The 17,053-nt window shown below is 44.9% G+C and overlaps 1 protein-coding gene across 19 annotated transcripts in view; it reads right to left on the reverse strand.

Annotated features, from left to right (window-relative positions):
- The window catches only part of SVIL (supervillin), a 213,380-nt gene that overhangs the window by 41,182 nt on the left and 155,145 nt on the right, over window positions 1–17,053 (reverse strand). For 11 of the 19 annotated variants that reach the window (XM_045858133.1, XM_045858126.1, XM_045858131.1 and 8 more), the window contains 5 exons: window positions 16,289–16,859; window positions 15,229–15,454; window positions 6,641–6,770; window positions 3,069–3,116; window positions 2,502–2,579 (listed from right to left, as the gene is read on the reverse strand). In XM_045858133.1, the coding sequence (XP_045714089.1) occupies window positions 2,502–2,579; window positions 3,069–3,116; window positions 6,641–6,770; window positions 15,229–15,454; window positions 16,289–16,859 (1,053 nt within the window). The remainder of the gene's footprint in view (window positions 1–2,501; window positions 2,580–3,068; window positions 3,117–6,640; window positions 6,771–15,228; window positions 15,455–16,288; window positions 16,860–17,053) is intronic. The other 8 variants (XM_045858137.1, XM_045858134.1, XM_045858132.1 and 5 more) reach the window with 3 other exon arrangements.

The raw sequence follows: 17,053 nt of genomic DNA on the forward strand, positions 1-17,053 counted from the left end.
GTAATCTGGATACAGACCTTCACACCTTTCAAAAATGAACTCAAAACGTATCACAGACCTAAATGTAAACAGGAAACTACAAAATTTGCGGAAAATAACATAGAAGAAGGTTTAGAGGACCTGGGGGTCGGCGATGACACTGCAGTTGTGATGAACAAGAAGGGTAACTGATCAGCAGGACTTCTGCTCTGTGAAAGAGATTCCCAGGAAGTGAGAAGACAAGCCACAAGCTAGATGTGCAAAGACACATCTGATAAAGAGCTGTTATCCAAAGTGTGCAGAGAACTGGTATAACTCCACAATAAGAAGACAGGCAATTAATTAAAAAATAGTCAAAAGATCTGAACAGGCACTTCACCCAAGAAGAGGGACAGATGGCAAATAAACACATGAAAAGATGCTCCACATCATACACCATCAGGGAAATGCACGTTAAAACAGCGATGAGATACTATTATACACCTATTGGAAGAGCAAACATCCAAACCCCTGATCCCACCGAATGCCTGTGAGAACATGGAGCAACAGAAACTCTCACTGCTGATGGGAATGCAAAACGGACACTCTGAAAGACAGTTTGGCAGTTTCTTACAAAACTAAATATACTCTCATCATATGATCCAGTAACTGTGCTTATTAATACCAAAAGGAGCTGAAAAACAGCTACACAAAAAAACTGTATATGAGTATTTATTGAAGCTTTTTTCATAATTACTAAAACTAGGATGCAACAAAGATGTCTTTTGGTAGGTAAATGGATAGACAAATTGTCTTACATCCAGACAAGGAATATTATTCAGCACTAAAAGGGTATGAGCTATCAAGTCATGGAAAGGCATGGAAGAACCTTAAGTCCACATCACTTAGGAACAGAAGCCAGGCTGAAAAGGATGAAAACTGTGATTCCAACCATAAGACATTCAGGAAAAGGTAATGCTAGAGAGACAGTAAATTAAGACCAGTGGCTGTCAAGGATTGGGGGTTGGGGGGGGGGACAGGAATGAATAAGCAGAGCACGGAGCATTTCTAGGGCAGTGAGACTACTCTGTATGACACTGTAATGGTGGATACATGTCATTACACCTTTCTCCAAACCCGCAGAATGTACAAGACCAGAAGTGGACAGAAATGTAACCTATGGGCTTTGGGGGATAATGCTGGGTCAATACAGGTTCATGGACTGTAACACACATGCCTCTCTGAGGAGGATGCTGACGGGAGGAAAGGCTATGTGTGCGGGGGTGGGGGGCACTTCCCGTTCAATTTTTCTGTGAACCTACAACTTCTCCAAAAAACAGTCTGTTAACAAGGTATGTTTATGTAATTCATGTGTTTTATATTTAAGTAGTTCAATAATGTATCTTTTAATTTCAGGTTGACTTATTTAGGAGAAACAACTCATGTCCCTCCTTAATGATGGAACAGCAAGTTCGCTCTGGATTCCAGCCTTGTTTCTGGGTGGACGCTGACCGGCTGTGTGAGGCTGCGCTCACAGACCGGCACTCCTACCTTCAGAGGACGGAAGCCTCGGACAGTGAGGGGAAGGCCCACCTTTGGGAGTAGGAACAGGGAGTTTCCATGTGTGAAGGTGCAAGATGCAGACAGGATGCCTCTCCCAGGCAGCGCTCTGTCGGTTTCATGTTTGAAGTCCTGCACCTCCCCTCAAAGACCTGATTTGTCACTACCAGTCCTAAAGGGACAGCACAGTCATGAAATTTTTAGGAGAGGCTGCCTCACAGCAAATACAGTGCCGGTCCTGCTGAGAAGACAGAGGCCCCAGGAGGGGAGCCACCGGGCCAGTCCCACGGATGGAGGGAGAGGAGGATGTGGACCTCGAGGCAAAGTGGATGCGGCTGCTTTCTGTAGCTCTCCTGACCCCCAGAGGGGTTCCAAGGGGAATAAAAAACAATCACAGATACTTTCAGCTTCAAAAATGAGCGTGTGTTATGCACCAACAGACTCCTCCAGCCCAGGCCCAGGCTCCCCTCTGGGTGGGGTTCCTCAGATGGGGTATGGAGGGTAGGGGGCAGGGCCTGAGGTTTCACATTTCAGTAGAGCCACTCAATTAGCTCCTGTCACACTGGCCTCTTCCCACTTGTCCCTTCCATACCACACACTGCCTCTGCCACATCCTCCTTGTTTATCAAGCTAAGCAAGATGGTGTCATTGCCACGCTGGAGCCAGGGACTTTCTGGTGCATTTCTTGGGCTCCTGACTCAACTTGGGATATAAACCTTGGTCAAACTCTTAAACCAGTGTCATGATTACGAGGTGAATTAGTATCATCAGGTCTACCTGAAAGTCTGAGCCAAGGATATGAGTTTGTGATTGTGTGATTGACTCGAAATATGTGAACAGATCATACACACACACACACACACACACACACACACACACACACACACACACACACACGAGCAGTTATCCCCCAAATGAGACAAGCTCTTCCTTACTGCTCAGAAATTGCAATGAGGCCCAAGTGTGTGCAGGCTTTTCCTCACCTGATTAATAGATACAAAAGACAGGTGTTTATGGGCAGCAGGTATAGCAGGAGAATAAGTAGAAGCATATACAGGTTCCTATAGAGCAAAGCAAGAGGATTAGAGGTGAGAAGAGAAGACTTACCAGAGCGGGGCAGGGAGGGGGAGAGACAAAAACGATTTCTCTAACAATGTTAATTTCTCATTGCAATTTCAGTGATCTTTTCAAGATCCTTCCCATTTGTTCACTTATTAAAAAATAAATCCACACAAACACAGTAAGTATGCCTGAGTCCACTTTGTATAGTAATTAAATGAATTAATGGCAAGATTACTGTAACTGATAGAAGATCCTCAGGTACAGAAAGGGGGCCCGTGACTTTCACTGACAGCTTTAACATTTGCCATAAAATGTCTTCTTTACAGCCTTTAAAAGTGTTTTCATTACATGATTCAAAACAAATCAGGAACACAGACAGCTCTCCACTCTGGATAAAGGTGGCATCTTGCCTCGGAATAAGACACTGAACAAGGGCACCCTCGCTAGGAGATCACACATGGGGGCACCCGTGTCAGCGTCAGGCTTACCCAAAGCAGATTAGAAATGGCACTATCATCTGTGAATCCTCCTTCTTCCTACAGGTTAAAACAAACAGGTAAACATCGCAGAGAGTCGGGAGGGCAGGGTCGAGTGGAGGTGTTGCAGCGCTCTGCAGCGCGCTGGGGCAGGGCTCAGTCAGCAGCATGCATGTGCTCATATGCGCAGGTGGCACAGGCCCCAGGCATGCTCACCCCCGCGGGCAGGATGCTAATCTTTCATCTGGGCCTCCTTCTTCCTCCTCCCCTTGCTCCTCAACGGGATTGCATTCTCCTAAATTGTGATTTGGAATTTCAGTGACAGCAGGCAATGAGACCGTGCGTGTGGCAGATTTACCTTCTTCGAATTTTCAAGGACTCATAGTGGGGACATTATAGATCTTAGCTTGACTCAATGACCGGATCCTACTGAAGTACGGCGAACATCAAACCCTAATTTGTGACTCACAAGTAGACAGAGGGCTGTAGTGGCAAACTGTACACAGGCTTTTATTTCCTGGAAAAGTCTGATATCCTGGGTGAGTGTCTTAACAGAAGGACGTAGGATTCACTATCTATGGCTTGCTGTCCAATATGCCAGCATGGGGTTGGAATTTAGAATTATTTGGCGAAAAGAAGTAATTGCAATGTACTTGTAACAAAGAGACTCCTGCCAAAAATCACGTCTTTAAAACTTCATTGCGTTCCACCCTTCCAAAGGAATGAGCTGTTCTGCAGGCAACTAACTGTGCGGGGACTGCGCTCGAGTGCACACATTCCACACCGTGTGGACCGGGCCGAAGCTACAAACCGAGTGGATTTACGGTCTTCAGAACGACTTACAGGTGCTGCACAGCACAAATGCATATGCCAGGTTCACAACGCCCTAGACTAAGCTGAGAACAGGAGGAAGAAGACAGAAGAAAAGGAGGATAGCAAGGGAGAGAGGGAGGAGAGAGAAGGGACCTGGACTACTGGTCACAGGAGACGACAGAGTCGGCCCGGTCAAGGATTGGTGCTCATAAGCTCCAATTCCTCAACCCTGATTTTGGGGGAGTGATTTGGAAAGCGAGGATCTGCTGCCAAGTCACCTATTCTCTGAGACACAACTGATCTTTCCGGACGGAAAGGGAAACTCTGACTTAGTTCCCCAAATCTATTCATGGGTCAAATTTTCTTACCATGTAGCACCCAAAATGAGATGCTGGTTACTGTACCGCAAATTTGTTTTGTTTTGGACAAGCCCTCGGACAGAAACAAAACAGTTACAGATTTTTAAGGCAATTTTTTTTAAAATATGGTTACTAGACAACCTAAAATTACTTATGTGGCTCAAATGATATTGTTATTGGACAGCAGGATTTTCACGGGGGCAGTGGAAGCGATTTACCGAGTCCCGTCTCTACTTCCTGCCGCCTCTGCGTTCCCACGGGCTGCCACTCAGGCTCACTGCACACGCAGGCTCGAGGGGGACAAACTGTAAAATGTGTGCTGGCCACGAACACATGCTGTTTGGTGAATTCAGAAACTGTGCGGGGAAGAGGGACGGCTCTGGTGCAACCCCCTGAGCAGCGCTCCGTCAGCAAGGCTATGCCCACCCCTGAGGCAAGACTCCCCCTGTGCGCACCACGCAGTGACTGCGCTCGCTCTCCAGGGCAGCCCTCCGGCACCTGGCTGGCAGGGGCGTTTCACAAGCACTCCTCAGCTGTTTGGGGACTGTCTTCAGACAGGCTGGGTTTAAGGCACCTCACATGTGAACCCGGCAGAGGTGTGACAGAAATATACTGCCAGCCCTTGGGAAGAAATCAAGCCAAGGGCTTATCAGAGGCCATGTGAAAACCACTTGACCTCGACAGAACTTGAGATACCCTCCTGTCTGCTCCACAAGCCTAAAATAGATGGGCTTATTTTAACTTCAAAGAGCTGATTGTCTCAGGCCAAAGTGAACTGGGTCACTGAGGATGAGTAGAAGAGCGAGTTCACTGTTGCTGCAGCGTCTGCAGCTTCCATGAGCCCAGAGCATCAGTCACCCTGGAGCCCCGGCACGGCGAGAGCCCCAGGGCCCGCTGACCGGGGTGTCCGCCCCACGGGCCACTGAGTCAGCGTCTTGCATCTTTGACCTCCTCAGCCAAGTGTTAGTTCAGATCATATCCTCTATTCACAGTCTCTGGTTTTCAGAGCCTCAAATGACCCCGGTCTTCTGAGCAGGCGGAGCACTTATCTCATTCCACTATTCATGGGGAATCTGCCTAGCTTTGTCTTTGTAGGTTTATTTTAATTTTCACCTGGCCACACGGGTCTGCCAGCTCCTAAGGCTTCTTTGGATCTTCCAAGATGACCAATGAGACAAAAGTGTTAAAGATACTTTTGAATCAATGATTTTAAGACCCTTTTAAATAAAGTTTGTGGGCAAAGGGACCTAGTTGAAGGACCTGATTTCCTTTCATTTCAGGATCTCATTCTTAAATTCTCAATTTCACATCTGTGCAAATCCAAAGATCACACTCGATTATATTGGAAACATTTACTAATGACCAAGAATTAAATGTTTTTTAGTCATTCTCTTTAATATTATATATGTTTGGGAGGAGATCATTCAAATCTCTGTTCCCATTTATCCTGTCCAGACACAGAAACACCCTGTAAAACCGGGTCAGCGCTGCTGCCTCACCGGCCTGCGTGCACGCTTCCTTCTGTGTGAGCTTCTAACTGCACGAAGGCCACACTCAGTTTCTCCTCCGGATGCTTAAGTTGTTTCAGAACTAGAGGGGTCCAGGTGATCATCTGGTAGGAAGTTTTTTCTTTTCTGTTTGAAGACTTTGATGCCGGGAGTTGGTCTGTGGGCGTGTCTGTCACAGGTGTCACCCTGCCTCCAGCCAGCAGGTGCATTTGCAGCCCCCAGGCCAAGCGGCAGGGAAGTCTCTACCCATTTTGAAAGTGTGCACTAACTGGTCGAAAGCTGGTCATCACTGCACTAGAATTTAATAACTCATCAATGCTTTTGCATATGAAATCCTTGCCAGTAATGATAACAAAGTGTTACTTAATTTTATTTAAACTTGTAACATATTTTCTTGTAAATTCTCAATAAAAGGTATACCTGCTCAATGTAAAAAAGTGCTTATAATTATAAAATAATGTCTCACTGACCACAAAAATTATGTCCTTATTCTGTATACTTAGGTTTTAAATCTCAGTATAGGGCATTTAGGTCCCTACATTATAGGCAATGTATAAAGTGTTAGTGGTCAATTAAAGTTTTTCATTAGAAAGGCTTCCATAACATTGTAAAGTCAGACTTCGTTTAAGAAGGTTTTAAACTGAAGTAAAAGTACACACTTCAAAATGCAGGAACTTGCTCTCTGATACATTATGCAGGTGGTGCTGCTCCCGGTTCTACAGCATCTCAAGACTTTACCTTTGATCAGCTGAAGCTGCTGCGAGACAGACTCTCAGTGTGAACTCCAAGGGCAAGGCAGTGCCAGCGCCTCCCAGAGTGGTGACTAGCGAAGTCATGCACGCGTGTTCCACGCTCTCCGAGCGCGACGGCAGTCAGCACGCCTCTCCACCCACGGGGCACTTACCTTCTTCTTGAGTGACTGCTCTGCCTCTTGTATGTGCAGGCTGCTCGTGACGGACGCTTTGCTGTACTCCTGCTTTCTGCCAAGTCTGTTTTTCCAGTCTTCCTCCCCGCTCTTCTTTAGCAGTGCTAATCTAGGGGGAACGCAAGCCAACCGAAGAGCTCAGCACCAAATTCTGACTTGTAATAGAACCATAATATAGGTAAATTAGAAGTCTTGGGCCACTAAATGACCACAGTTGTCTAGTTTTAATCTTTCCGGATTCCATTTATTCCAAAGTATGTCTGGAAAAATAATACAGGAGTCCCTTTTCTAAGACGGCCCCAAAGATTTTACAGCTGATTGAAATGCAAAGCTGAAATCTGACTTGCCAGATAAAAACTGCCTCATCAGTCCACCCAAGGAATAGCTGTGGTTTTTCCTTGCCCTTGGGCTGAGGACATGATCCCCAGAGAATATGTCTGCTAGTGACCCCTTCTGGCCCCTTGATGAAACAACATTTAATGACGTGCTGGATAATAACTTATTTGCAGAAAATACAGCAGAAATAGGTTTAAAACCTTAAAGCTGTAAAACACTGACAATCTCTTAATATCATATCTTTCACTTACAGGTAAAAGATGATGTTTAAGATTGTTTTTCTTCCTGTACTCTAAGCCCTGTTTTTTCTTCCTCCAAATAAACTTGGTCTTTCCAATCTATCTTCTTAATACAGAAACTTCTCCACAAACCCACTTTAAAAATGATCACTTCAACTTCCCTCAGGGAAAAGCTACCCACAAAAAAAGAATCTAATTAACTGAGGTTTTTTTTACCTAACCTACTTCAGTTCCACTGTAATGTGACCTGATAGAAAGCTGCTTGGATGCCATAATCTACGATAAGTTGTTTCGTTTCCGCTGCTACTCTGTTACAACGAACGAGGAAGTCTTAGGCATTCAGTTGGACAAACAAGGGAAAGAAAAAAGGCGAAAACATGGGGGACATTGAACCCATCTGAGCTGATGCTCAGATACTTTGAAGATTTGGGAAAAAATGATTAGACCCCTTGCCCTCTCTGCCCAACCTGCTGGGCCATGTTTAAAATGTAAACATCGTTAACGCATGTCCACAAACAGTGTACTTGTAAGCAGCATGTCAACTGTAGCCTGGCCATGAACTCTGCTCAAGTAGCCTGGTCTCCCTTCCTTATTAGTCATCTTGTGAACTGGACTGGATGGTCTTAAATGACCCTTCAATTAAGTTTCCTGATTCTGTTAAATATTTGAATTGGAGATGGGAGGAGATATATCACACTCCATGATAAAAGTTTAGTGAAACAAATAAGAAAAATTTTGCAGTACTTAAACAAGAATTCATTCACATTTACAAATTCATACATGGTCACACCTTATGCTTGTCTCTTCATTCAGTCAAATAATGGAAAGTAAGCCATGAAGAAAAGAACCCCCCAAAAGGGGCAGGAGCTTCAGATTCTGGACCTATCTGCTCCCCAGTCCCTTCCCTTCCCTTCCCTTCCCTTCCCTTCCCTTCCCTTCCCTTCCCTTCCCTTCCCTTCCCTTCCCTTCTTTTCTGCTGTGTGACAGCAGATAAGACCTCAAATGACCATCTATAAAACTGGTATAATGTTATCTAATCTATCTTTGATACTTTGATTTATAATAAGAAATCTATATTTGGTCTTTGTCCCTGTTTCTGGCACAAAACTCCTAAAACTCCTGGAATTTCCTAAGTGATGAGAACCATAAAGTGTCTTTTATTATATTAAAGATGAGACTTTTGGGAAGCATCTACAGATGGGGGCTGGTGCCAGGAAAACCAACTTTCAGTGCCACACTCTGGCTTAAGGAGAGGGGAGAGGGGCTGAAGATGGATTAAATCATTGGTTATTTGCAACTGCGCTTAATAATGCTTATGGAATGATGCCTCCATAAAAACCCAAAAGGGTGGAGTTGGTGGAACATGGAGATTTGGGGAGAGTGGTGTGCTTGGAGATGGTGTGGGGGCTCTGTGCCCTTCTCACACACCCTGCCCTAAATATCTCTTCTGTCTGGCTGTTATTGAGTTATATGCTTTATGATAAACCAGTGTTCTAGTAAGTGAAATGTTTCTCTGAGTTCTGTGAGCTGTTCTAGCAAATTAATCAAACCCAAGGAAGGGGCTGTGGGAGCCTCGGATTTATAGCCAGTGGGTAAAATGTACAAGTAACAACCTGGATTTACGAGTGGCAGCTGGAGTAGGGGTGGGAGACAGTCTTTTAGGACTGAGTCTGTAGCCTGTGGGATCTGATGCCCATAACAGGTAGATAGTGTCAGAGCTGAGTTGAAGCACAGGACACCCAGCAGGTGTCAGAATTGCTTGATTATTGGAGACGGGGAGGAAACAACATACATTGGAAATTAAAGTCAGAATCTTACTGAGAGAGGCCTCATTTGGCCCAGGAATCTGATTAACCTTAAATCCTATCAACAATGGTGTCTGACTAGACTCTGCAGGCTACAAGGACCAGCTCACATCCTTGAAAACAAATTCTAAACGTCTTTCACTGTTTTCATCGGAAGTTCAGTCTCCATATGACTAAGATCTATCACTTCTCCAATTATTCTCTACGAGTCAGTTTTTTCTAATAAGAAAAAAGAATCCAACAAAATCAAATTGTTAAAAGATATAATTAGTATTTGCATGCTGCAGTGGCACTTTCAAAGTTTCCAAATTATCTATAAGTGAGACTTTCAGAAAGTGAGTGTGCCAGTGCTTCCGACTCCTCGTCCTGCAAAGGCAGACGGGCACCTCGCCGCTGCCTGCCACGCAAATGGGCCTCGACAGCCGGCTGCCTCTCACCTCGGATGCGCATCCGTCGTGAATCATTGAGTCATCTACCTTTCTAATCCAGTCAGACTGGATTCCAAATGACTTGAGAGAATTTTTTTTAAAAATTAAAAGATTTGTCCTGGCTGGCGTAGCTCAGTGGATTCAGCTCGGGCTGCGAACCAAAGTGTTGTAGGTTCGATTCCCAGTCAGGGCACATGCCTGGGTTGCAGGCCATGACCCCCAGCAACCGCACATTGATGTTTCTCTCTCTCTCTCTCTCTCTCTCTCTCTCTCTCTCTCTCTCTCTCTTTCTCCCTCCCTTCCCTCTCTAAAAATAAATAAATAAAATCTTAAAAAAAGAAATTTATAAAAAAATTAAAAATTCATTCTCATGAGTTCGGTTTATTAAAAATAATGCACTACCATTTTTGAGGGCCTTCTCAAAAAGAAGTTCCCAAATATTTGGGGCAAGGACATCATCTAAATAATCATTTGGTTTCCCTGGTGGCTGATTTGAGGAATAAAAAACTGACTTAGGAAAAAAACAAATTGTGGAGTGTTTAATCACTTTGCAGTCTGCCTTATACTCTGCTGATCTGCATGCAAGCTTCATGAAATGAAACATTGCTCTTCCCCATCTGACAGACAAGGAGCAAGGCACACACGGGCCGAGCACTCAGTTGACAGGGAGAAGTGGCTCCAACCAGGCATGCCCTGCCTCTGGTCCAGGCTTGCTTCACTACCTTAGTGCATGGGCTGGCCAGTTACATTTCCCCTAAGGTTTCAAGAACGGCATAGTATTTTGGCTTTCTTACATTGTCCTCCCCGCCCCTGTCTCGGGTGGCCTTCAGAGAGTCCCCCATTTCAAGAACCTGAAATCTCATTTCTGGATGTGCTGGCTGGGCTGTCCCCAGGGACTTCCAAAGACTACAGAGTAACCGAAATAACATGGAGGAAACTGGTTCCACTGAGCCCACATGGCACTGTGGACCTAGCCCTGGCTGACATGGTGTAACTGACGGGTAACTGAAAAAGAACACACCCTGACACTTTAATCCAATCAGACTGGCCATCTGGGATAATCAGCGTATCAGGAATAATACCAATCAGACTGGCATTATTCCTGTCCCTTTAGATTTCCTAGTTGGTGTTCCACAAGTAGAGGAGGGCAAAAGCCCTTTCCAAATGCAGTCTTGCCTCTGCAGTCTCACGGCCCTCCTGACTCACTGCAGACTGCCGTGTGCTGGAGAAGGCTGAGGAGCTAAACGTCTGGTCTTACACATGACATAAATTACTGCCTATGCAATTCAAACAACTGTCAGCGCTTTTAACATCCACCAAGTCCAAGTGCTATTTGCAGGGCTATGATGTTGAGAGCTTGGGCATCTGCTCCGTCTGAGGCTGAGAACTCAGTGAGTGGCACTGCGTTAGCCTATTGACCCCGTGGCTTGGCCAGGGCCACTGTGACATGGGCCTGCCAGGCCGCCTGGGGAAATGTCCATCCCTCCTGCCACAGCCCAGGCCTTTCCAGCAAAGAATACTGGCCCGAGTGGCTGTTTCAGGGGCACTGATCTGAAAGCCCTGCCTGATTAGAACAAGTTCTGCAGGCTTGCAGCAGTCAGGGCTGGGTCAAACGCAGGACAGGCAAATCACGTGCCCCTCATTTGCAAATTTTCTTCCCTCTTAAAAAACCTCTGTGCATTTCAGAGGACCACGGGCACCACATAGATTTCAGATAAGGCTGAACTGCATTTACAATGGCCTTGGCTAGTTTGTAGGCTGGAGTTACGTGTCTTTTAAATGAGGGCAAATCAGGGATCAAAAAAGGAGGGTCACAAGGGAATGACACCTTTATCCCTAATTGTTACATAAATCTGAGGCCCTCTAGTGGCTGAAATCTCCCAACTAAGATAGGAACGAGGAGTCTGTTGGGGAAACATGAGTACAGCTTCTGCTGGGTGTGGGCTAGAAGGGTGGATGGAGGGGCAGCTGCCCCTTTGAGTCAGGTCTCTGCAAGCTGGCAGGAGGGATGGGGCAAGTTCTTCAACATTCTGCAAGCGAGTCCTCACATTCCACCGACTTCCCAGTGAAGGGGTGGTTCCTTTGCCTTATTTGGTAATGTCCCCAATATAAAATCTGAGATTTGGTTATCTTAGTAATTACAGAAATAAGATTTCCAAAAGCTTGGTCTACTTTTAAAGAGGTATCAAAGGTTTTATCCCCAAAGAACATACAAATAATTTGACTTGTGATGCTTTTCAAAGAAGTTCCCAGACAAGGACAGCTTCCACCCCAATCATCTGGACAGTTATGGAGCAGCAATTTTATTAGTCCAGTGAAAGAAGCACATTGTGTTCAAATTAGCACTCGCTGGGGTTCAAACTCGACATTCTGGAGGTCAGAGAAGATGAAAAAGAAAAGAAACTTTTATTTATGTTTCTCCTTGAGCATCAGAACTGTTCTGAAAGAAGAGTGGGCCTGGGGGGAGACGGAGCCTGCCCGGCCCTGGGCTCTGCTCATTGGCCTGCAACCGCACACACGTGTTGCAGCCTGAGGAAGTCAGAGGAAGCCTGAGGAAGCCAGAGGAAGCCTGAGGAAGCCAGAGGAAGTCAGAACAGGTTTAAGAGCTCCATTTTATATGCCACCTCAAAAAAGAAAAGTAAAATCCAAAGAAATACGTAACAGCATTCTTATTTTAAATACGTCAAGCTTTATTATCTCAATTAACAGAAGGGAGGGATTATAAACCCAATTTAGGGAAAAGCTATCACAGATGGGTTGTAAGGATACATAGTTTTGCTATTTCAGCAAAGTACAAATAAAAGCACCATCAAGATGAGGCCGAGGGGAGATCAATGGTAATATATTTTGTATTAGCATAATTTGTTATAAATGTAGCTGCTAAATGAAGGGCTCCTCATCCTTTTTCAAACCCACAGGCACACCTCGTTGTATGTGTGCGCTTCGCTTTATCGAGCTTCACAGGTGCTGCAGTTTTTACAAGTTGGAGGCAACACTTCCATCAGTGAAAAGATTACTACTCCCTTTATTGTGATGCTTGCTTTGTTGCAGTGGTCTGGAACCACACCTGCTATAAATCTGAAATATGCCTGTATATTTTAACAATTAAACTGAATAGCTGAATACTTAACAAGCATTCCTTACTATCATGGTTCTGAACAGGGTGGGGTCACTCTTGGAGACTGAGAGAGGTTCTGTCTCCCATCAGCCAGAAGGTACCTGTGCACACACAGTGGACTTGGAACACTTCCAGGCACTTCCCAGACACCTTATAGCCACCCTTGAACTCTTCTGTCATCCACAAATGATGCTGGATAGAGTAACCTAGGTTGTAGGTCCTTGATAAAGCTAAAGGAGTTCATCACCACCAAGCCATTATTATAGGAAATGTTAAAGAGATATATTTAAGAAAAAGAATATCAAAATCATGAACATTAAAAGGCCTGGGTTAAGAGGCTGAACCGTTATAGCATCTCACATTTTCCTGCTTTCAGAAAGGTACAAATACACTAAAATGTACTAAAAACAGCAAATAAACCAACAATTATTGCACAATGGATAACACAAAACTTCATCAAAAGCTCTAAGTCTCTTTAGCTTCACCTTGTCTGGGAAGCACTTTATCTGTCCTTCCATTGAATAGAGTAACCTAGGTTGTAGGTCCTTGATAAAGCTAAAGGAGTTCATCACCACCAAGCCATTATTATAGGAAATGTTAAAGAGATTTATTTAAGAAAAAGAAGATCAATATCATGAACATTAAAAAGGCAACAAATACAACTATCAACAACTAAGTTAAAAAAAAAAACTAAGCCAACAACTAGAACAGGAACAGAATCATAGATATGCAGATCAGATCACATGGAGGATTGTCAGCTGGGATGGGTGGGGGTAGGGGTGGGGGAGAATGGGGGAAAAGGTACAGGGAATAAGAAGCATAACTGGTAGGCACCAAACAGACAGGGGGAGGTTAAGGATAGTATGGCAAATGGAGAGGCCAAAGAACTTACACGCATGACCCATGGGCATGAACTAAGGGGAGATTGCCAGAGGGAAAGTGGGCAACGGGCAGATGGAGGCTAATTGGGACAACTGTACTAGCATAATCAATGAAATATACTTTTAAAAAAAAGTCCTAAGTCTCAAAAGATAGATTATACCCAAAGGTGGGGGAGTCCCTTTTAAGAACCTTTGAAAGGAGGGGTATATCTTAGTATTTTCCATTGGATTTTTTCTCCATAAAAATATAAAACATCTATATAACATCAGAACTGTGCATTAGTGACATTTACCATTAATCCCTTTAAATGGAACCTCTTTCTTCTCAGCTGCCCAGTAATCAATAGTTGGATCTCCGGGACCCAGCTGCTCTGAGGCAGGCTCCTGCAGAGGAGGCTTCCAGCCGGAACAGGCCGGCAGCCTCCCACCGTGAGGACAGGGGTCCTCTCTCCTGGAGCCCTCAGCCTAGTGGGTGTGATTTATCATGAATTTTAAAGAATAAAGGAGAAAGTAAATAAGATTTAACAACCTTAAGAATTCATTAGTTGACAAAGGCTCCATCTCTTTAATGTTTCAAAAAGATTGTTCAAAAGCTTGGCTTGTAGCTAGAACAATAAGATCAGCCAGAGTCTGACAGAGCAGGAAAACTGAGTGGTGGGAGGTGCTCAGGAAGGGGCCAGGTAGGCAGAGCCGCAAGGAACTGACAGTAGAAATAGTTCTGCTCCTCACACCGGGAACTCTAGGAGACCTTTCTTCATGCTGGGTTCCTGTCACTGTTACCTTAATCAACAGTGGCTTACGGTTAACAAGGAAAATACAACCTGAAACATTTAGCTCCTATTCTTTGTATCCATCCCATTTAAATATATCCTCTCAATCCTCCATCATTCATCCTTTTTTTTTAATCCTCACTCAAGAAGATGTTTATCGATTTGAGAGGGAGAGAGTGAGAGAAAGAGAGTGAGAGAAACAAATATCAATATGAGACAGAAACATGGATTGGTTGCCTCTGGTATACACCCTGACTAGGGATCTAACTTGCAGCCTAGGTATGTGCCCTGACCAGGAATCAAACCCGCAACCTTTTCCTGTGCGGGACAACACTCCAACCAACTGAGCCACCCAGCCAGGGTCTCCATCATTCTTTTGAATGAAATGACATTACAGTGTTGATACTCAGAGATAATCTTTCATAGCTATTACCTGATACAAAATTTCTCAGTGCAGTTCAGAAAAGTCATTTAATTTATTTTCTGTAAAATAAACAAAACTTAGGTTTTAATCCCAGAGGTTTATATTCTAGATATGAATTTACCTTCATTCTCTCTCCATAGACATTCCTTCTACATACTTTACATAGACAAACAGTCAGAAACAGTGAGTGCGTTTGATTGGATGCCACGTGGATCTGAAAGGGAAAGAGCCAAGCTCTCTGTTCCCATCACTGGAGACTCAAAGTATTTAATATAAAAAAGAAAACGAAACTGCAAACAAATGAAGCAAGCAAATGTCTGCTTCTGCAGTTTCCTCTTTTTTGTCTGGAACCGGACCTCATCCAGCCTCACCCACCCAGACAGGGGGGTTGCTGCAGTTCACTCCCAAATACCTTGACGTCCCTAAGAATTCCAGTATAACAGCGTATCTCTTTATGGAGCTGGACTCGCGAGTTCCTCTCTTTGCCCATTACTCAGATCTTTTCTTAAAAGCAAGCTGCAGTTCCTCCCTAATAGAATTACTTGGCAGTCATTAAATCCAATTACCTTTCTTTAATTGACATGGTTTTGCTGGGTGAATCAAGGATGCCCTCCACTGTTGGTGTTTTGATCTCTCCAGCAGCAAACATCGCACACGGATTCCTATAGAGCTTCTCCTGTGGTTGTGCTGAAGGCTCCTGCTGCTTCCAGGACACTGGGGCTGCAGCTGGAGCAACAGTTTTCCCAGCAGCTGTGCCGCTCTGCTCAGAAGCGGTCTCTCCGAACTCTGCTGCTGGGAAGGAAAGGAGCAACGTCAGCACTAACTCCTCCAGGCAAGCATTCTCCCAGCTATTCACCCCCCAACAGTCCTGCCCTTGAGTTCAATCTGTGGGCACATGGCCGGCTACCCAACCCACTGGGATTTATGCAAATCTGTGGCACACTATATTCCATGAGAAAACCAAATTTCCCAGTGGGTTACTCCACATAGCAAATTGTTTGGTGACAACTGGTCTTTTCCTGTGTGCAAGACTCAGGAAGTTCACTTTAACTGTATACTACATAATGTTTTACTCCTCCAAACACTACTTTCAAATGTGCCACGCTCACAAGCCAAAACCACTGTTAAAACTTACACACTGTCATTTTACGAAAACGCAGAATGAGAAAGAAGTCCCATGCATAGACCCTGCTAGTGTGCGTGAGCAGAAGGCAGGAGGTGGGCCTGAAGCCCACAGACCTGGGATGAAGTCCTGCTTCCCTGCACACACCCAGCCTGGACACCTGGGCCATGGAAGGGGCCAAGAGAGCGAGCAGTTCACGAGGCTGTCATGTGCCTTAACGTGACCCAAGTCATCAAACACCCTTATCAAAATGTGTGAAAGAGCACAGGTATTTTACTGTTGAAAAACTAATAATCCACTGAATAAGTCAAATCCAAGAGGAGGAGAAATCTGGGGGAGAGGAGGATTCTCACTAAAATTTTAATCAGTGCTAGTTACAAACTGCCTTCATAATTTAATTACATCCAGTAATTTAATTAGGAACAATCACAAACATGCGAGCAATCAAGCAGCCACTGAACACCCAGCTGGTTTCTAAAACTTTAGGAGCGGCAGCAAGTTACCTCTCAGCGAAAACCTCCTCTTTGTGACACTCTCCACGTCCACCTTCTCTTCAAAGGGCTGCCTGTCCTTCGAGTCCGCATTCCCCTGTGTGAGGCTTCTAGCAGCGGGAAATTCCTCCTCACCGAGGTGGGGGGCAGGAGCGTTAGGTGGCTCCAGGCTCCCCCTTCTCAGAGCAGTGTATTTAGGTTCTTTCTGGCTGTCTCCTTCCCAGACTCGGTTGAGGATGGGGCAGGACAGCTCTGCTTCCTCAAAGGACTCGTACTTTTTAACACCACTGTCTCTGCCTGTCAAGACTTTCTTACTCTCTGTCTCTCCAAACTCTCTCAACATGCCTTTGCTCCCACTGCCCTCCATGGGAGGCTGCCAAACTTGGGACTTCAGAATGCTTCTAACCGGAGCATCTGAATTTTCTATCGAAGAAGGAAACTTATAGTCAGTGGCACTTGTGTTGTCATCCACGGGGGGCTTTGTCCGAAGATCCCCTGCGTACATGGGGGTGACTGTCGATGCCTTGATGGACACAGACGTGTTAATAGTGGGTGAGAAAGGAATGAGCTTTCCACTTTGCACCTGGACATTGAGAATGGAAAGAACAGATTTAAATATACTGTCTACGTAGCCCCAGTGTATGGATTGACCTACCCTGAAACACTACCTTTGGTGCAGTTTTACTGCTTGCCTTGTGGGAAACCAATCCCAGACACAGTTATACAATGCATCTCATTAATCAAGTCATCTGGGTGAAAAGCAGACTGTGAATCCTA

Source organism: Phyllostomus hastatus, unplaced genomic scaffold (assembly GCF_019186645.2).
Source record: "Phyllostomus hastatus isolate PE091 unplaced genomic scaffold, TTU_PhHast_1.1 phas_scaffold_1674, whole genome shotgun sequence".
Lineage (NCBI taxonomy): Eukaryota > Metazoa > Chordata > Mammalia > Chiroptera > Phyllostomidae > Phyllostomus > Phyllostomus hastatus.